Genomic DNA, 22,681 nt, shown 5'->3' on the forward strand with positions numbered 1-22,681 from the left:
AGTGAAATAATATGGTTATTGTTATTGTTATTGTGGGGTTTAACGCCATTTTTCAGCACACGATAGGCTATACATGGCGGCCAGTATTAATGGTGGAGGAAGAACCCAGGAAAACCCCGGAAAGAACCACCGACCCACGAGAAGCTACTGGCAAGCTTTCTCACATACCTACATTGGCTGAATCCTAGACTCGAACTGCCGCAGACAGAGGTGAGATGGCAGTGATCCGTAACGAAAAGCGCTTTAGACCACTCGGCCACTCGGGGCCCCGAAATAATATGGAAATAAATTATTTATATATTATTCCAAAATTCCAGAAACTAAAGCAGTTTTCCTATTTCCAAAGACATCTCAGACAAAATAATAAACATACGCGTGTAATATGTATGACTGATGGGGGACAGGTAAGCACACAAGTAATGAGTAGAGCTGATGGGGACAGATAAACATATGTGTAATATACAGGACTGATAGAGACAGGTAAACACGTGTAATATGCAGGACTGATGGGGACAGGTAAACATGTGTAATATGTAGGACTGATGGGGACAGGTAAACGCATGTAATATGTAGGACTGATGAGGACAGGTAAACACATGTAATATGTAGGACTAATGGGGACAGGTAAGCACATATGTAATATGCAGGGCTGATGGGGACAGGTAAACACATGCGTAATATGTAGGACTGATGGGGACAGGTAAACACACATGTAATATGCAGGGCTGATGGGGACAGGTAAACGTGTAATATGTAGGACTGATGGGGACAGGTAAACACACATGTAATATGCAGGGCTGATGGGGACAGGTAAACATGTGTAATATGTAGGACTGATGGGGACAGGTAAGCACATATGTAATATGCAGGGCTGATGGGGACAGGTAAACACATGCGTAATATGTAGGACTGATGGAGACAGGTAAACACACATGTAATATGCAGGGCTGATGGGGACAGGTAAACATGTGTAATATGTAGGACTCATGGGGACAGGTAAACACACGTGTAATATGTAGGACTGATGGGAACACAAGCCAAAATACAAGTGTAATATGTAGGACTGATGGGGACACAAGCAAAAATACAAGTGTAATATGTAGAACTGATGGGGACACATGCAAACATACAAGTGTAATATATAGAACTGATGGGGACACATCCAAAATTACAAGTGTAATATATAGGACCGATGGGGACACAAGCAAAATTAAAAGTGTAATATGTAGGACTGATGGGAACACATGCAAAAATATAAGTGTAATATGTAGAACTGATGGGGACACAAAAATACATGTGTACACACAAAAATATAAGTGTAATATGTAGGACTGATGGGGACACAAAAATACATGTGTACACACAAAAATATAAGTGTAATATGTAGGACTGATGGGGACACAAAAATACATGTGTACACACAAAAATATAAGTGTAATATGTAGGACTGATGGGGACACAAAAATACATGTGTACACACAAAAATATAAGTGTAATATGTAGGACTGATGGGGACACAAAAATACATGTGTACACACAAAAATATAAGTGTAATATGTAGGACTGATGGGGACACATGCAAAAATACAAGTATAATATGTGGGGCTGGTCGGGATAGGCAGATATACAAGATAATATTGAAAGATGTGGAACTGATGGGGGACAGAGGTAGAGATAAAAGTGTAAAGTGCAGGGCAAGTGGGGGACAGAAGTAGACATACAAATGTAAAAAGGATATTTATAAGATTATAATAGTTCTGAAACAAAATCAAAGAAAGATTTTTCACAGGATTCAGGGCTTGCTCCATTTAAATGAGCAGGGTAGTCAGGGAAGGCAGTTTAAATAAAATACCTGCCAATGTATTTTCGTAACTCCAAATTGGAATAAACATTCTACAAAAGTATGCAGATCATCTATGGGTTACTATTCAAATTCAAACTGCCTTTCTTGGATCCCATGTATGTTTAAATAGAACAACCCCTACCTACAAACCCTCTTAAGTGAGTTGCTTTTTACCTCATGAAAAGTTGAAAATATTTTATCTAAAACAGGTGAAATTTCTGGTATCCTGAAACCAATCATTCCAATAACAGTCTCAACTGCAGTGATGGATTTTTCATAGCTTAGCTGTGTATTTTTGCGCACTTCCTCCACAAGATCTGCTCCAAGATGTGGTGGCACAAGGAGGGCACTAATATCAACACAACATGAACTGTTCAATGGTTTTTGCGGACTGAATGCTAGCAACTCTGAGGGTGGTTTAATTGGAGAACTGGCAACATCTATGGTCTCTTTAGGCAAGTCAGTTTGGGTGACACCATCTTCCCCATTCATATCATTGGGAGTAATCTGCTCTTGATTGCGAACAGTTTCACTTGGTGGCGCAGGGGCAGCACGCTTTTTGGAAGCTCTCTTAGATTTATTTGTTCCACCTGCAAAAGAGTTTTGTGGTAATAAGAGTTTTGTGGTAATAAGAGTTTTGTGGTAATAAATTCAAACTAGGAATTGTGGTTTTAAATCTGAAAGAATACACTTAGTTAATACGCAGTGTGCTTCAAAATAAATTGTATTATGTGATCCTAGACAATGCAATATTTCAAGACTGTTGAATTTTGCTCTGATTTGTGAACAAACAAGATAGTATGTTATCATTGTAAGTGATCCCTATCAATGATCTCAACGGAATTTATTGATCAGGAGTCCAGGACTCCCAACTTTCCAATGAACTCAAGAGCCTCATGCAATTTTCTAAGAGACCCAACCAAAATCTAAGACCCTGGACACTGCTAATGTCTTTATGAAAACCTTTTTTAAAATATTTATTTACTGTTTGATAATTTGTGATAGAGAAACAAACACTATGCCAGATTGATAGAGTAGGTAGGCAGAGAAATAGGTAACCCAGATGGGCAAATTTCACATGCATATGCACCTGAAAATTTAAGTCATTTAGATAACAAAATTGTTATAAGTTTATAAAAAGATTTATTGACATTATTAAAAAATTCATTATTTCCCTTTTCAAATCAAGAGTTATTTCCCTTACTGGGTTAGACATGCAGTAAAAGTGTCATAGAGAAATTTCAATGGAGGATATGCTGATCAACAACACACATAGAATCAAAGTATATGCACAACTCCAGCACATATTTCTTTAACAAATACACATAGAATCAAATTATATGCACAACTCCAGCAAATATTTCTTTAACAAACACACACAGAATCAAATTATATGCACAACTCCAGCAAATATTTCTTCAACAAACAAGTGAAGGCCTATATCAGAAGCCCACAATCAAAGAATTGTTGTAGATCATCCAGACATCATGGTCAAATGACACAGGGAGTGAATCTGAGCCTAATTTAATGCAAGGGTGCAACTGGTATTAGGTTCACCTATTGAATAATATCTACTGACATAGGGTATGGACTAGCAAAGTATGACAGTGTATCAGTTTTACAAAGAAAGACTGCAGAAGATTACCTAATATGACATGTAAAAAATGGCTGATTTGTGGAGGAATTTTGATGTCAACCATAATTTGTTATAAATAAATATTTCAAGCTGAAAGAAACTCACTTACCTTCCCAAAACAGCTGAATTTTGTGTCATCAGGATTTGTTGCTATAATTGTTAATTTGATGAAGCATTTTATTCAGAATAATGGAACAGAGTACTTATCAGACTATGTTAATTAAGTATATAATTGGCATTAACATTTTTCAAAAAGCATCCAATTAATATGATATTGATTAAAGAGCCAAATTTGTTAGGATGACAGAACATTGGACTAATAAAGCAAAGATAACAGGTTCAATAACTGATCGATGCCTTGGTTTTACATCTGGAAATGCTCTCAGCTCCTATTTCCTCAGCATGATATAGCCAATAATGTGTTAAAACCTCCAAAAGTAATGGATAAGTCACACTGCCTACATGTTTATTTACACTGTCCTTCTTTTGCAAGTACAGATTATCAAAAGGGGTGGATCATGGGGAAATTAAGGCATGTCACAACACACAGATAAACAGGACTCAGCATCCTTAAGACCTGCATATTCTCTAAATTCCAGAGGGAATGAAAGGGTATAGTTTATGCTAAGTGAAGCCTTTACACTACCTGATCTCTTTTCTTGGATGGCTTGTTGATTGAGAGAGTCTTCATGAGTGCCTGCTGTCTGATGCTTGCCACTTTTAGCTTTTGGAGACTGGGGAGATACAGGGGATGTTGCTGGTGACTTGTGATGATTATCTTCTCTCATAGTCTCAGTCACATTCTTACGATGTTGGATCAATTTGCTATAAAGAAAATGAATGACCATACAAAATCATGTATCATAACTCATCTGTGACACAAAATTGGGCTTCAAAAGAACAAGCTGTGGTTGTATGCAGTCAACAAGCTTAGGGTATATACATGCCATCTGGACATGGTTTTTATTTCAGTTTGTGGGGTTTAATGAAATTTTTCAGCACATGATAGAGACTATACATGGTGGACAGTATATATGATGAAGGAAAAATCTGAGAAGAACTACCAACCTACAGGAAGCTACTGGCAAGCCTTCTCACATTTGCTCACTGGTCAAGTCAAGACTCAAACTCATGTGGACAGAAGTGATATATGTGTATGATCTGTAATGGTGGAGTGCCTTAGAGCACTTGGACACTTAAGGTCCCTTTCTTTGGACAAACCAGTTACCTAACAGCTGTTCCATTTAAACATACATTGTACCCAGGAAGGCACTTTTGCAACTATATTTACCAAGGTAATCTTGTTACTTCAAGAGTTCATAAGATAATGATACAAAATTTGAAATTGCATCTATGGGTGACTACTCCACATTAAAATGCCTTCCCCGAGTCCCAAGTAAAATTTACTGGAACAGCCCTAAATGAATTTTATATATATATATATATATATATATATATATATATATATATATATATATATATATATATATATACATACATACACACACATATACATAACACATTTTTTTTACATCATGAGTTAAGAGTAATTTATTAATAAAACCAACCATTCACTGGAGACATTTTCCTTGTTAGTGCAGCAATTTCCTAACTGACAAATTTCAAGTTAGATAAATTATATAACAACAAATTCAAATAATGTAGTCACACCAGTTTTTGACAAAACCACTAAATCAAAAAAGATGGGGGAGGGGAGGACATTGACCAAATAATTAAATCACCTGGGTCAGATGGAATTACTGTAGAATTTTATATAACCTTTAGGAAGGAACTTATACCAATATTAGAATCACTTTACACAGAACATTTTTTTACAGGAAGAAATGCTGATATCAATGAGGGGAAGGAATAGGGATGACTGACAAGGCTTAAAAAAAAGTCTATTGACTGAAGTTAGTTTGTACACTAGGAAGTGGTATAAAATGTAAATTGCTGACTCAAACAGTAAATAACACCCGAAGGGCATTATATAAGCTGTGCGAGTCGGCAACTTACATTAAATTCTTATAAGTGATATTTCTTTAAAATTTGATCTATTTTTTATTGTTATTTCGTTTTTTTAAAAAGATATTTCCTATAAATTTTAGAGTTTTGTTTAAGTGTATGAATTCTTGTTGAGGGCATCTGCTACATAGCTATTTATAGAGCAGGGTATTCTCCATCTACAACATAATAGCTATGTCAAAATCAAACTAAAAAATTTCTACCAATGGTAGGTGATCTGAGGTTTAGAACTTTCCACAGCATGGTCCTAATCTTTTATCTAAATTGGCATATGCAGTGTATCCCCTAGGGATGCAACATTCCACAGCATGGTCCTTATCTTTTATCTAAATTGGCATATGCAGTGTATCCCCATAGGGATGCAATATTCCACAGCATGGTCTTTATCTTTTATCTAAATTGGCATATGCAGTGTATCCCCATAGGGATGCAATTATTCCACAGCATGGTCCTTATCTTTTATCTAAATTGGCATATGCAGTGTATCCCCTAGGGATGCAATATTCCACAGCATGGTCCTTATCTTTTATCTAAATTGGCATATGCAGTGTATCCCCTAGGGATGCAATATTCCACAGCATGGTCCTTATCTTTTATCTAAATTGGCATATGCAGTGTATCCCCTAGGGATGCAAGACTGAGAGTCAAATATTTCCTTGGTGTCAAAACTGGGGGTCAAACTGAGTATATAAAAAAGCTTTGGTATCAAAGATGGGGGTCAAATTAAAATGTTAGGGTCCCTGAAGTGCAAATGAGGGTAAAGGTAAACACTGATCTAAGGATTTCAATATTCAGAGCACAGGATTTATTGTTTCACATATGAATGACTCTTGGATCTGATGCTATTATTAGTTCACTGGCACTTTGCCAAATCATATATTGCCAGACACATGAGTAACCAATTTTTGCTTCTTTAAATCTATTTTTATTTTCATTCCCAGTTTAGGCTACCAACAGGGGGCTACTTATAAAGGAAATTAAAACAATCTGTAAATAGCTGAAGTGATGGGGTTCAATAATCAAACAGTGTAAGACATCGACCATGACATTTACAATGGGGAGTAGCAGGCTTTTTACCCCCACTCCCACCCTCCATATCATAACTATCAATGTCAGCATCTTACATTGTAGAACTGAATCCAACTGTTATAATGTTAGCATTTTAACCCCCCTCCTCCCAATGCCCATATCCATTTACCAATAGTTTTAAATTTGTAATGAGCCAGTGAAAGGGCTGCACAACATAGCCCCAATGTACTTCTCAGCAGATTGTGCATTTGCCAGCATTTTTTTCTCCAAACTTATCAAAGAATTATTTATCTTCGGAAAAATTATAAAGATTTATTTGATTCTGTCAAATCAGTTTCTTAAATTTTCTTTATAAAATATAAACCCACCATTTTTATTTCATTTTATAAGGCATGTAAGTGTGTATGTCTTCCAATTCAGTGTTTACGTTAGTTACTTTGCAAGTGACACTATTTATAGAAGTATAAAGTAGTTCTCCTTACAGTTTATACAGAAATAAACGCAACTTGGTCTGATTAAACAGTTATGTTCTGACAAATTAAAATCTTCCCTACATTTATCAACTGATGCAACTGCAATTATTGTTTCTTGCTGTCATAGTTTTGTTCTTTTGTATTTTTTATTTTGAGTATCTACAGAGGTTAATCACTGAAATTTAATACATACAAATTTGCAAACTTTGATCATGAATTTAAGTACCCATGAAAAAGTTCTTTGGAAAAAGAAATAAAACCCACAAAAATTGCACCTCACAAAAATAAATGATCCAACAGTATTTGAAATCATATCTCAACTGTAATTTGTGCACAACATGTAATTTTGAGAATGACTGATGTCCCTGTTTTGTTCAAGGCCACAAGTAATGGCAGTTGCACAACTTCCAACCCTTACCATAAGAAGGGCATATCTAACATTACTGAAGATAGTTTACTGAAGCAGGGATTGCGTGCAGAGCTAATTTTTCATGTGTTTACAACCAAAATAGGAGCCATGATTTCAACAAAAAACAATTTTAAAAAGAAAAAATTTGAGTGACATCTTGTTGATACAAAGCTATTGTACTTATCAGTGAAAATATTGAAAATTAAATGCTTTCAAATTTTTTTTTCAAGCTTTCAACATAATCTGGTTGGAACCAAATTGAACAGACGACAAATTAATGTGCAGAAACTAACTTTGAAGTACTCGCAGTCAACAATGGACCATAACAAAAATGGTTTCAAATGCAGGACAACCAATCAAATTTAACCTTTTTAAATATGTGTGTGTGTGTGTGATTTGGATTTTTAATGTAGCTTTAACAATTTTTCAGTCATATCGCTACGATGTCTGCAGTGTGACAGTTTATTGTGATGTCTAGCACTGGGGCATCATGCCGCAGACATGTAGCTTGATGTCCCACCCAGTCACATTATTCTGACACCAGGCCGACCAGTCCTAACACTAACCTCTCAATGCTGAGCACCAAGCCAGGCAGCTGTTAGTACCATTATTTTAAGTCTTTGGTTTTTTAAAATATAAAACTGAATAAAACTGGATTCAAATCAAAAGAGAAACCAGAGCGGTTATTGTTTTGAAGCTAAATGGGGTTTGGCTGTTCTGAATGAATCAAAGGTCATAACTCCAAAAATAAAAAATGCAGAATGCTGACATCTGAATTGCACACCAAATGTGTTTGAGATGAGGTAGGAAGAAATGGTTCTTTTGCACAAGAACAATAATTGTCCCATTGACAATTTGGTTTCCCTTAACATCACCAAATAATGAACTCATCATGCAATTTGGTGCCCTTGATTCTATGAATGAAGGGGCCCACTTGACAATTTGGTGGCCCATAACTCTACCAAATAAAGGGTTCACTTGACAATTTGGTGGCCCTGAACTCTACCAAAGGATCACTAAATATACTAGCATACTAATCTTATGTCTTGCAAATATGAAGGAAATGCCAAATTTAATGTTTTTCATAAATATAAAGGTAGAAAAAAATGGTTGTCCAAACAAAGTGCTGATAGTTTGGAGTCTTTATGACCAGTTACATGTACTTTACTTACAAACACTCCATTTATGACCAATTACATGTACTTTAATAACATTTACTTTCTCTTATGTCTAAAGTAACATACATTTTTTTATTAAAAGAAACTCAGATAAAAGAAAGGTATGTCATACTTCAAATTTTCTCTCTGCTTTTGGGTGTATGTCCCTTCTTTACTGACAGCTTGAAAGTGGATAGCTTCAATGGCTCGATCAATTGATTTTAAAACGTCTGAATGACTGGCCTGTGAAAAGAATAATGTCGGGTAAAAACAATGATAAATTAGTTAGCCATCAATCTGTTCATCACTTACAGTAGTTAAAAAAGTATTAAAATTAAAAGAAAAATAGCATGAAAGATTGTTCAACTAAAAATCATGAAGAGTTCAAGGATTCTGTCAACATTTTCAGCACACAAGATCTTTGGACAGAAGTAGGTATAACCTTGCAGGGGTGACTGTCCTTGAATAGTCATATGCTACTGTCATCTGGATAATAATTTATAACATTTTCTGTATTAATAAATCTAAGATCCTTAAAAAAAAAGAAACTGTGTAAAGAACTAAATAAAATGTTCAGGACAAATTACCGTAATGAAATAGTTATGAACTGGAAATCAGCTAGAAGGTTGGAACCTGTGCACCCTTCAAAGAAAAACCAATAGGATGCATTGCAGAAGTTACAACATAATACAGACCTTGAACCCTTGTGGGTGAGTCAAATGTACACTGTCAAAGTTAATGGTGAAAAATATGGCATGATGTTATTAAAGCTCGTGTAAAAGAAACACTCTTTGTCCATTAGTGAAGCTGTCTCCATTATTATCAAATGCTGAAATAAAGAGATCTTGGTCTGCGGTAATAAACAAACAAAACTTCCCTCTCTATTTACAACAGAATTCATCACATACTACCTGTTGACTGGACAAGTGCATAGCATGTGTGCAAAAAATGGATTATGAAACAGGTGTGCTATTGTAAATCACATTTAAATTGAATGACCTTCTTGACAGACAGTCAATGCTGCCTAATGGAAGTTACTTGTGTGATATACATGAGCTATTTTACTATGCTTTCTGTCACTTGGGTATGGAGAGAATAGTGGGTGTGGGATGATGTTTCCAACTGACAAAAACCATACAATACTTAATTACTGCAAATTTACAGTTACAGGAGATTGTGATTAAACTGTATATAATGAACAGTTTGAAGTACCTAGCATGTTCAGTCTCTTTTTGCAATAAATCATCTCCACTGCAATGGTATTTTTAATTCTTTAATACTGTTTGTATCACAAGATATCAATGTTTAACACCACAACTGTTCTCATAAAATCTAGTATACTGTATAATAAGAGTCCTTCAAATAAATTAACACTCTGTTAGCTGAAAAGAACTTCCAGGAATTCAAGACAAGACCATTTCTTTCCTTTAACTATTTTAAAATTATCTTTTCTATTCTTTTGGGATAATGAGATTTTTAAATTAGCTGCATAAAAGTCAACGTGACACCATTTTCATTTAGGACCAACAAGGTATCATGAAAACTGTTCTGGTGAAAACCCCATGTTGATATTACTTTCCCTTTTGAAGAGGCAACAATAACAATATTTTCAAGATGGTGCCATAATGGCCAAGTTTAGTATCATATTGGTACAATTTTTTTTATTACCAACTTGTCATCAATAGAAATCTTTTGGTCAATGGACACTTTTGGCATGACCTATCATCTAGAAAAAGTAGTGATTAACAAACTTTTCAAGATGGCCATTGTGGCAATCATATTAGAAGTTGGATTGGCACCGTTTTCATTTATAACCAAACAGACAATATAAGTGACAGTCAGTGAAATCCCATGCTGATATGACAGTTCATGCAGAAGAAATAGCTGTAACAAGATTTTCAAAATGGCCAAAGTGGCAGGAAAACTGAATTGCTGAATAGCATCAAGATGACCAAGTAGACATCACAAAAGGTTGTTTCATAAAAAAGCCATGTTGATATGGCCATCCATTCAGGAATAGTAAAGAGAATATTTTCAAACTGGCCATATTGGACATTTTGATCAATACCATTTTCATATTTGAAGCAACCGTATGATACGTCTTGTGGTGAAAACCCCACATAAATACTACTATTCACTCAAAAGGATAACAAGAATTTCAAGATGGCCATTATGACAGCCATATTGGAAATCAGATTGGCACCATTTTCTTTAGTTCCACCTAGATTATAAGATATCATAAAAGGCCTTCTGGTGAAAAATCATGGTAGTATTCCTTTTAATTCAGGAGAAGTAGCAATAACAAGATTTTCAAGATGGCCCATGTCTTGGTCATATTGGGTATCAGATTAGCACCATTTTCATTTTGGACCAACTAGACATGATAATTAGTCTATCAATGTAACCCCAAGCTGAAAGGACCATACATTCTGGAGGAGCAGCAACAACAAAATTTTCAAGATGGCCACTGTGTTAGCCATATTGGATGTCCAAGCAACACTATTTCCATTTAGGCCAAACTAGATTATGGGATGCATGTGTATTGTAAGTTTCAAGGCAATCCAGCATGTAGTTTGGGAGAAGTAGCGATATCAAATATGTGTTAATGGATGAAAGGACGATGGATGACTGATGACAGATAGTAGAATATCCAATAAGCTCTTCCGGTCTTTGAGCAGTAGAGCTCAAAAAACATATATATATAAAATTGATGATATAATTTACTCCGTTTCAGGCAAACAATTTTTAATTGGAGATTGAGATGAATAAACAGCAAAATCTGGAGTTTTGGAATTGGTGATTGGAATGAGCTTAATAATAAAATATTTCCTCTCTGTAATGGCCATTGCACATTTGAGGATAAATGCCACTCACTATTTATTCAAAACATAAAAATAAAACTGAATTCTAAAGTGGTACCATTTTATTTTATCCACAAATAATGTAGACATTTTCCTTAAATATCTATGATAATTGAAAACACTGTGTGGCAACAATTGAATAATGTGGAAATAGTGAGAATTATAGGAACATTATTTCTATCTACATATTTCTATGGATTTCCAAAATGATTATCCACAGATACAGAATATATTCACTTAATGTCGACTAACATGTGTAGGGGTGGCCATAAGTTTATTCATCCATTGGTATCAGATTAAAAATATTCATCATAATTCAAAAACAGTAATTAATCAATTTTCCAAATATTAGCACTGAATTGCTTGCAAATTATGTGAAAATTAAGGCCAAAGTTCCTACCTTCAAATTTCTTTGTATGAAGACCTGTCATTTTAATTGATTTTACATCTTGGCAAAGATACTTATCTTAAACCAACATATTAAAAGCTGGTTGTCCAGCTGGCTTAGATTCTGAGTCAAATAATTCCCTAACTTTGATTTATAGTTGTCCTTGGCAAGGGAGTTGTCTATCCCATTAGTTGCAATTGTTTTTTTTAGGGCTTAATACCATCTTCAGCACACAATGGGTTATATATGGCAACCAGTGGTAATTGGTGGAGGGAGAATCCCCAGAAAGAACCACAGACCCAAACAAAGTTAATGGCAATATTTCTCACATACCCACAACAGCCAAGCCAAATTGGACAGAGGAATTAAGACTGTGATCAACAAAAGTGAGCACGTTAGAATAATTGGCCACCTGGAACCTCCATTACTGCCCCTGTAGTAATACAAGTACTAATGTTGACAACTGCTCCACCAATATCCCACGCTTCTGGGGTTGGAGAGATGTGGGAAAGTAATCTGGATGAATATTATATCAGATTAACTTACAAAGGAAAAACTGCAATGAAAATACACGTTCAGTTTAGATTGCATTATATGTATATTTTTATTCTATACTACTTATTATTTACTATCTTTTCTTCTTTATTTTGTGCATTCTTTTCACCCAGTCATCTCAAAGGATCAAACTAATCCTACTGTTTACAACTACATGCTGATAATGTAAGCAAGCTGGCAAAGTTAAGCACATATATTATCATCAGAACCGTTAAGTTAATGCATGGCATACCCTGCTCAAGACCTGCCAACTTTAGCAAGACCCAATAAAGTTTTCCACAGGTCTGACAGATTTTCTGTAAGATGTAATAAAATTTCATGTACTGCCATCGATGACATCAGAATGTGCATTTTAAAAGTACAGAAGTGAAATCTGAGACTAAATGTTGTGAAGCAAACTAAAAATCTCAGACCTCAATTCACAAATCCAGTATAACTTCACAAAATGCAGTTCCATGCCCCATGGAGCTCAAAGGCCTCTTTCTAGATCTCCCAATTTGATGTAATCTTTGGGTCCATTTTATTTTGCCTAGTTTTTTTTCTCTCTTCATTTGAAGTTGAGATAGTAATCATCTCTACCACAATGAGAGATAATCAGATGAGCAGTTCATGGGGTCCAATGCGTTTTTTTCACAGGAATTTGAACATTTATTGTATGCTTCTATTCCAACTATTTAAAATTTTAAGAGGCATACGGTCACTTTTGTCTTGAAAGTGTTTTGATGCCACATTGAGTAAATGCTATATATATATACCAGTTTGATCATGCAGACATTTTACATGAATATGGACAGTTTAAAGCATCTAAGGTATTACTCTGTAAAAGTGAGACTGGTTCCCAGACCACCTCCAATAAACTAATATAAAACCTGCATCTGGATCAAGATTGGAAATGTCAAATTCCAGATTTGACTGCAATGAACATATTTCCTCCATAATCTGTTATAATGGTACATATGTTCATAATTTAAAGGTCACACAGTAAGATTTATAGTCTGATCATAATGGCTGGCAGGTCTGCAGTGCTCACAAGTGGTATATCTAAGAACAGTAATAAACAGTATTGTAGGTATAATGTACACCAAAGTTCTACTATCATTGATGAATGATACTGATATATGTAAGTTCATCATAAAATCTGGGCTCTGCATACTACAATGAAAAGCCCACAAGGGGGAGACCTATCATCTTGAAGACTAACAAGGGCAAGACTTACCATCGGGAAGACAAACAATGATAGCATAAACCCCACTAAGGGCAAGACTTACAATCAGGAAGACAAACAATGATAGCATAAACCCCACTAAGGGCAAGACTTACAATCAGGAAGACAAACAATGATAGCATAAACCCCACTAAGGGCAAGACTTACAATCAGGAAGACAAACAATGATAGCATAAACCCCACTAAGGGCAAGACTTACAATCAGGAAGACAAACAATGATAACACAAACTCCACTAAGGGAAAGATTTACCATCAGGAAGACAAACAATGATAACACAAACTCCACTAAGGGCAAGATTTACCATCAGGAAGACAAACAATGATAACACAAACTCCACTAAGGGCAAGATTTACCATCAGGAAGACAAATGATGATAACACAAACTTCACTAAGGGCAAGATTTACCATCAGGAAGACAAACAATGATAACACAAACTCCACTAAGGGAAAGATTTACCATCAGGAAGACAAACAATGATAGCACAAACTCCACTAAGGGCAAGATTTACCATCAGGAAGACAAACAGTGATAACACAAACTCCACTAAGGGCAAGATTTACCATCAGGAAGACAAACAATGATAACACAAACTCCACTAAGGGAAAGATTTACCATCAGGAAGACAAACAATGATAGCACAAACTCCACTAAGGGCAAGATTTACCATCAGGAAGACAAACAATGATAACACAAACTCCACTAAGGGCAAGATTTACCATCAGGAAGACAAACAATGATAACACAAATTCCACTAAGGGCAAGACTTACAATCAGGAAGACAAACAATGATAACACAAACTCCACTAAGGGCAAGATTTACCATCAGGAAGAAAAACAATGATAACACAAACTCCACTAAGGGAAAGATTTACCATCAGGAAGACAAACAATGATAACACAAACTCCACTAAGGGCAAGATTTACCATCAAGAAGACAAACAATGATAACACAAATTCCACTAAGGGCAAGACTTACAATCAGGAAGACAAACAATGATAACACAAACTCCACTAAGGGCAAGATTTACTATCAGGAAGACAAACAATGATAACACAAATTCCACTTTTGCTCTACAGCTATTCATTACATATCATTATTTAAAGTGCATTTCTTCTGACATCTTTATGAACACAATTCACTGTTTACAGCTCACGTTCACTTTGTAAACAAAGTTTACAGCTATAAAAAGAAGCATGGTAAATAAAAATTTACTAGTCTTTCAACAACTTGAAAATAACATTTTACATTTGTCAGTAAGATTGAAATTTTCTCAGGATAATTAGGGTTTTTTTCCCAACAAGCTGCATGGGCCCAATCTGAAATTTGGGGAGCCCCAGGTAGCAGGCTATTGGACTTTCTGAGCATTGGAACAATAAAAATTATGCTAACGCCAACAAAGCCAAATAATAGGCTCAAGTCAATTTGACATGGGATATTTGAGTATCATTACCTAAAGCTTGTGTGCATTCATCTTGACAAGAGTCCATATCTGCAGTCTCAAGCTTTATAGGTACCACACATGTTCCAAGATTAATTTATCTTATTCTATACTGGCCACATTATATCCCACCATTATTCCTTAGGGCCAACTCTTAAAGCATTTAAACAATTTTACCAATTAACATATTTACTTGGAATTACATTCTACCACATATGCTGCTTGGTATATTTCTTCATTCCTTGATTATTTAATTTAATGATGGTAATTTATATTTATATACAAGGTACAGTTTAATAATAGATGCTTAGTAGTGTAAATTTCTTTCTTGTGAATGGAGATGCTATTTAACTTCAGAGAAAACTACATAGCATTCCTGGGAGTGAAACTAATTGCAAATGATTTTATTCTTGTGACTTATTTTTTTGTTTTTAGTGATTTGTTGAAGTAAATTTATTTGTATGTTTAAATTTAACAATCTACAGTATTGTAACAACTTTATGGCCTTCAACTACGTAACAGAGAGAAAGCAAAACCTGCAAGTTTGGTAAAATTTAACAAACAATTTATTTCCTTAGAACACAAAGCAAACAGTTAAAAGAAACTCACAGTATTGTGAATTAAATCCCAAATAATCCTAAATGTTCTATCACAAATCCAAAAGAACAGAATATTCTGAATGAGTGACAAGAGTCTTGTATATGCCAATGTACCAATAGTCTTGAATCATGAGTCTTTATTTACCACAATATAATCCAGAATGTCTTTGAATGAGTCCTCAATAAGCTCAAAGTAGTGTTTTAATCCAAAAAGTTAATAAGCATCTTGTCATATCAATAATATAAAAGAAATATTCCTCTCAAATTAGATCTGAACACAACCAAAATGATATTTCCATGCACCAAACTTAAAGTAGGAATAACAAATTTTGTTATCACAACCTGATACAAAAAACCTAAGACAATCAAGTGACCAGGATCAAGTTTGCTTCCAGATTATTCTAAGTTTGTAAACAATGTCAGGTCTTGAACTCAAATTCAATTAAACATGTTGTTTACAAATGACCATTATCTGAATGTACAATCTACAATCATGGACAAAAGTTAAGCAGACTATTTACTGAAAATAGTATTACCTTTTAAGTGTTCTATTATAACTGGCTAAGAATTTACTCAAGAAATGTAATTAAAAAAATAATCATGTACTTTTTTTCATCCATTTGAAAGTGAGGGACTCGTAAGTTTAAGCCAGGGACTCTCATAAATTAGTTGGGGACTCCTAATATCCATGAGTGAAAAGTCCAGGAATCTTCATCCTGAAACTCAGTTGAGACCCCTTAATTGGGACTGTTAAATACAATGTTCCAAGCCAGATGGCTTGAAGTAATAAAATTAGTCCTTCCCAAGCCAAAATTTCCATATTCACCTGATGCTAATTCTTGTCAATATTTTACAACACTGCTGCAAATGGTTACTACATGTACTGTAATTTCTGTAAAACATCCACTTAAGTCTCAGAGATGGACCCAGTGCTCAAATAAAAATATGTTTTTACACAGGCCCAGGGTTGGTGACTAAAATAAACTCACATGCCCTGACTGAAATTCCACAAGCCCAGACTACAATTTCCACATGCCCAAAATTTTCCCGTTTTTCAATATAAACACACAATGATGCAAAAGCTACATTTCAAATATAAATTTAATAGGGTTCAAAGTGGTTTGAAGGTAATGCAAGTGTCATTAGTGTCCATCACCATACTCTCTCGGGACTGGATGGTCCTGGTATTCAAACTTCTCAGCTGGATTCTGGTAGATTATACATGACCTTGAATTAACACTGTTGCAAATGCCCAAGGGAGAGTTTTACATCAGCTTGAATCAGAACTGTTTACCATTTATACACACAACATGTAATGAGCCTACACTGAAAGTGGTGGGTTTTTTTCCTTCTATTTGTGAAGATTATGGAAATTGTTGAGTACTGGATGGACCTTTTGATCTTTTAAAGAGAGGACAGGTTTAGGGTTCTTTTTAAAATGCCCGATACAACTGCCTTCCTCTGATTTAATGGGGGAAGATCTTACTCCGTACTTTACTTGACTTCATTTTATCTTTATTACCATGTAATGAAAAACAAGAAACTAAATACCCCAGTCAGTAAGAAATTTCCAGTCATGACACTTCGACCCACACTCAAAATAATTATAATGGTTGGTCCCTTACTATAATACATGCAGTAAGCCTTCTATAAAAAAAAATATACAGAAGATACAATCCTACAAAGAGTAAACACCATCTTTGCCTGTGATTTAGATATACATTAGTGTTCAGATCTGAATGTCAGAATATGTATCATTCCAAACCTATTCTGATGCAGTGTCATATATTCCCAGTTCTTAAATGAATGCATCTCTCAGTGACGTCACAGCTACAACATTATTTATACTGATCAACATCGTGTTACACAAGCAGAACAATTTGCTGAAAATCCTCTCATTGTCACTCTGTTGTCAAACAAAACAGAGATACATAACATGAAGAAAAAAATCCATTTTAGTAATTCTCCTCATAAAAATCCTTACCAATTGTTTTGAAGCAAATCAACTTCCTGCAATAACAGGCATAAGTCTGCTACTCAACCTGTGTCAGCCATGGGACTCACCATTGATAACTGCATCAGTAACAGTTTATAATGTTGTACAGTATCATGATGTGTTATGCATATGTTTTATAATTAAATCAGCATCCTCTACATGTTTGCTAATTTGAATAAAAGTAATGGGATTTTCTGTCCGATAGATGAGCAATTTTGCTTCAACAGTAAATTATGAATCATTCTTGAACAGAATCTTGATATTTAAGTTATTTTTACAAATTTATTCTTTTTTAATTTGTTTGATAATGGTAAGAATTATAATAAATGAAAATAAAATCTCCTCCTGTAATATTACTATATATATTTTCAGTCTCTAATTACTTGTACTTCTAGAGAAATAAGTTAGGGGCCATCCATTTAGTACTTACGCAAAAATCTGTCAAAGCTTGACCCCTCCCCACTCCCTGTACACATGCATACTTTTTTACACATTCACCCACCTGCGTATGTATGCTTGACAAACAACCCCAACTGCCCACCCCCAAATTCTATAGAATGACCTATATTTAATCCACACAGAAACAATCAAGGATTAATAATATTAACATGTTTAATAAAACAGATAGTCTACTGACATTGAATGTCTGCTAAAATTCAAACATCAACTGAACCCATTCGAATAGGTTACGTATTAGACAAATTATTATCGGGGTTTCACCCCCACCCACCCGTTTCCTATGCACACATACATTATCAGTAGACCCCCCCCATACACAAGTGTATGCATTTGGGTTGAATCCCCCTCCATGTGTACATACAAAATGGATGGGCACCTATGATGGATGAAAACATATTTGAAGTTCCAAACATAGTACTTTCGAAGACTGAGGTTCTACAACTTCACAATGCCAATTAGTAATGGAAAAATGTCATATTCTAACTATAATAATTTTAATCATAAAGTAAATAATTTTGTCAAAATACCAACATGATTTTTTTTCTCCAATTTTATTCTTTTACCTTCTGTAACATAATCTGTTCTAAAAATAAATAATTATCATAAATATATATGAAAAGCTTCAGGAATACTAAGAAAATTTATACATGGAATTTTGCCCATAAATTATATATATATATATATATATATATATATATATATATATATATATATATATATATACAATACAGAGCATATACAGTGAAGTCACAGCAATAGATGTCTGTGTTTTGCATCAAAAATGGTTGATGTAATACAAGAACTTTCCTGAAATGGGTTGTCTGGTTGAAAACATGCCAAGAAGTATATTTAGAAATATATGTCATTTGCCATGTTTTGTTAAAAATATCTAATGTTTTCTAAGTTATGTGCTGCATCCCTATGAAGGAGTATATTTCTCAAATGGGAAAGTAAGTACTTAAGTGCATAAAAAGCAAGGAGTCCATGGATTTCTACAACGTAAGACGCATCACCCGATATTTTTGTTCTGGGAATGATGGGTCTTATTGCCAAACTAATGGTGCTGTGCAGCATGTTTGATGTCAACCAACAGTGTAACAAAAGTTGAATTTTCAGGAATATCACACACAACTGACAACCAATAACAACAATTTTCTATAATGTTTTTGTCAGACTCTACTTACCCTGATGCCTTTTCTCTAATAAATTCAAATTCTCACAGAAGAAATGGACCTGTTTTCAAGTTTCGCTGGCCTACATTTCAGTTGGCTGGAAAGCAATGAAAGCTAGGAATGCCAAAATCGAGTTAAGTTGAAATATTATTCTTTAATGAAATGAATAAAAATATATTATGCCTATTGGAACTGAAAGCAACATTTCATTTCGTTCAAGAAACATATCCCGCACATGAACCTACTTCAGCTTACCTCAACTACCATCGCACTGCAACATATTCAAATGTATGTAAATGGAACATGAAAATACTTCCATTTGCTAGTGTCATATTTTGATTCCGCCAGGATAAAGACAGCACAGTAAGTATATTAATTACACATAAATTAGTGGAAGAGTGTCGATATTGGCTGCCAAGTGTGTGAGATATTCCTGAAACTTTGACTACTCGTTCCGATGCCAATCGACATCGGAACATGCTATACAAGACCGTTATTTGGGTAGTAAGACACAACACTAAAACGAGAACAAAATGTGTTAACTTTATGTATTACAATTTACATTGTAGAATTAGGGGTCCATGATATTTTCTATGGCAATTAACGGCGGCATCTTACAGATCATTATTTATTATAATAAAGATGCAACCAATATTTAAAAAGTAAACCTACTTCATCTTTGGTGACATAATTTTGGGGGACATAACCGATCTCTCCATATCCGTTTTGAACCAACAACCAGTCTTTAAACTTCATATCCAACACTGTAAACTGATCTCCAGCTTTGAACGTCAGATAACCCTGCATATCTGTATTATAACTGTACAAAGCTCGATACATTTTACTAACAACGCAGTATTCCAGAACGGAATACAGTGAACCCGTATAGTGTCAAATTCGAACAGTTGTAAACAAACAGTCTCATGCAGTGCACGCCTGAACAAAAACCGGAAGTCAGCAGCAAAGAATAATTATTATCATCTAAGGTGGCGCTCACCAGATAATATGTACTTTAGAGAGAGTGACGTATGTAAGGTGAAGTAGTTCGCATTTAAAACATGCACAGTGGAGAGAATGTTGGCATATCTCTATGCTACATTAATGTAATGTGGATGATATTTCTTTTGGATATTGTACTTTTGGAAATTTTACATGATTTAAGTACACTGCTAACTAAAATGACTGCTAATTTGTGTTAAAAAATCAGTCTGATTTAGTCTAAAGTGCACTATACATAGCAACTATTAAAATAGGGAAAATGAATTTTGCCAGACTAGACAATACCAGCTTCTGAAAGCGCAATGAATGAATTACCAAATATATAAAATGTAAAAAAAGTTATCGGCTCTTTTTTATACAACTGACCTCTGAAGTTCAGGAAGTGAAAATGACCAAGTAGAGCTAGCACTTTTTTGAAAGATGCACATTTGAAGTAAGGCCAAGCTGTATACTCTATAACCCATAGTACACCCATCAATCATACACCAAAATAAAGGGAATTAAAGGTTCTTTGCATTATACCTAAGATATACAAGGTCTTTTTTAAATAGCGAGTATAACCAGTGAGGAGAGCCGGGGACATTCTTTTTCTTTAAAATCCTAATGCAAAATGCGAAACTGTATAGCGCCACCTAAGTTGGGAACCAATTACAGGGTTATTTCCCTTTAATAATAATACACTACTACTACTACTACAACAACAACTACTACTACTACTACTAATAATAACAATATAATAATTATAATAATTGTTGTTGTTATAATTATTATTATTATTATTATTATTATTATTGTAGAGATTTACCGGTAATAAATAAATAAATTAATGAAACACCGAAATAGTGTAACCGCTGTCTCAGCAAGAAAGTATCGTTGTGTACCGGCGGCTAGAATATAATGGCATTTTGTTTTCTCACGGCCGTCAATGTATTGACCGCAAACCACCTTATATCTATATATCTGATCAATTTTATCTCATAAAATGTGGTATAGTAGAGTATTTAATGTTACTCAAATAAATGTGAAATCTCAGATTAATCTGAATATGTGCATGTTCTTGCAGCCGTTACTCAAATGCACTCAGATAAATCTGAAAATCTCAAATGAATCTGAACGTGTGCATGTTTGTACAAGTTTCCATTGTCAGTAACTTACAAGGGTCACAGGGTAGTAGTTTATTCAGAACAGTTAGATAGGAAATTTAGACAATAGAAGATTTGTATTATCTGAGATATTTCAAAATGTATTTCAAGCAGTAGACCTCCAATTCGTGGATTTCCGATGTGCACCGAAGGCTAACGTCGTCCTGAAAGTATGCCGTATATTGCGTCAACATCACAACATAGCGTTGCAAAACTGAGCAAAAAAGCTAATTAATTTTCCAGAAATTTCTTAAGAATTCGAACAACAAAAATCAAGACATAACAACAATAGTTTCAACAAACAGAAAAGCCTATGTTTCAAATGGTGCTAAGTTTAGAACATTGCTCGAACGCCAAAACAACGGAAAATACAGAGAAGTGAAAAAGCAAAAGCAGTTTGAATGAATTGACAGGGGAGTGACTTTGACTATTAAATTTAATGCATCTTTATTCTGTCATCTGTTTCTTAATTGACTTTCTTGCTTTTTGCGATGCTAAACTATAACATTTTGAAGGGGGTGGGGGGTGGGGGTAATGATACAAAAATGATTTATGTAGCAATCATCAGAACAATTAGTTTTTAGAATAAAAATAATAACAATTATGAAACAAAAATGCACATCAACTTACTAAATAGTACAAATAATAGTACCCCACCTTCGTGGACGTTGAGGGTACGACATCGTAGCTAGTTATTAAAATGTACTCAGATATACTCAGATACACACAATTATAGTCAAAAATAGTCAAATAAAGTTACTATTTTTGTATGCGAATTTTAAGACTAATTGAATGACTGAAATACAATATTGTAATCACGTAAAAGATGTTTTAATTCTGTTATAAAAAGGTTATCTGGGTTTTGGGGCGACTTCTCCAGACGAAGTGGGCGACTTCTCCAACCACTCTGGGGCGACTTCTCCAGATGCGTTGGGGCGAGTTCTCCCAGGGCGAGTTCCCATGAGGCGACTTTTCCCAGGGCGAGTTCTCCACGGGGCGAGTTCCCTGCATACCTTTAATGTTACTCAAATAAATGTGAAATCTCAGATTAATCTGAATACGTGTTAACCAAAAGGACGCTCTAACTGTTTTATGTAAATGTTAGTATGAGCCTTTACAGCCTCCAGTGATCATTAAATAGGGTCATATGTTAATATGCGGGAGTCTCTATGGCTCACACGGAAATGCAAATGTTAAAAATGTATGGTCGTTAGCATATGGGATCCTCTGTTGCTTTAAACGAGAATTTAACATTGAGGTTATAACAATGG

General features: G+C 34.7%; 1 protein-coding gene across 1 annotated transcript in view; it reads right to left on the reverse strand.

Annotated features, from left to right (window-relative positions):
• Positions 1-20,219, reverse strand: part of LOC149788632 (NCK-interacting protein with SH3 domain-like) — a 51,020-nt gene extending 30,801 nt beyond the window's left edge. The window contains exons 1-4 of the mRNA XM_089974720.1: positions 19,942-20,219; positions 8,706-8,815; positions 4,126-4,304; positions 2,018-2,433 (exon numbers count right to left, since the gene is read on the reverse strand). Coding sequence (XP_089830846.1) covers positions 2,018-2,433; positions 4,126-4,304; positions 8,706-8,815; positions 19,942-20,109 — 873 coding nt within the window. The 5' untranslated portion in view covers positions 20,110-20,219. The remainder of the gene's footprint in view (positions 1-2,017; positions 2,434-4,125; positions 4,305-8,705; positions 8,816-19,941) is intronic.
• Between the last annotated feature and the right edge of the window lie 2,462 nt (positions 20,220-22,681).

This window comes from Sinohyriopsis cumingii, chromosome 11 (genome assembly GCF_028554795.1).
Source record: "Sinohyriopsis cumingii isolate HCF-2022 chromosome 11, ASM2855479v2, whole genome shotgun sequence".
Lineage (NCBI taxonomy): Eukaryota > Metazoa > Mollusca > Bivalvia > Unionida > Unionidae > Sinohyriopsis > Sinohyriopsis cumingii.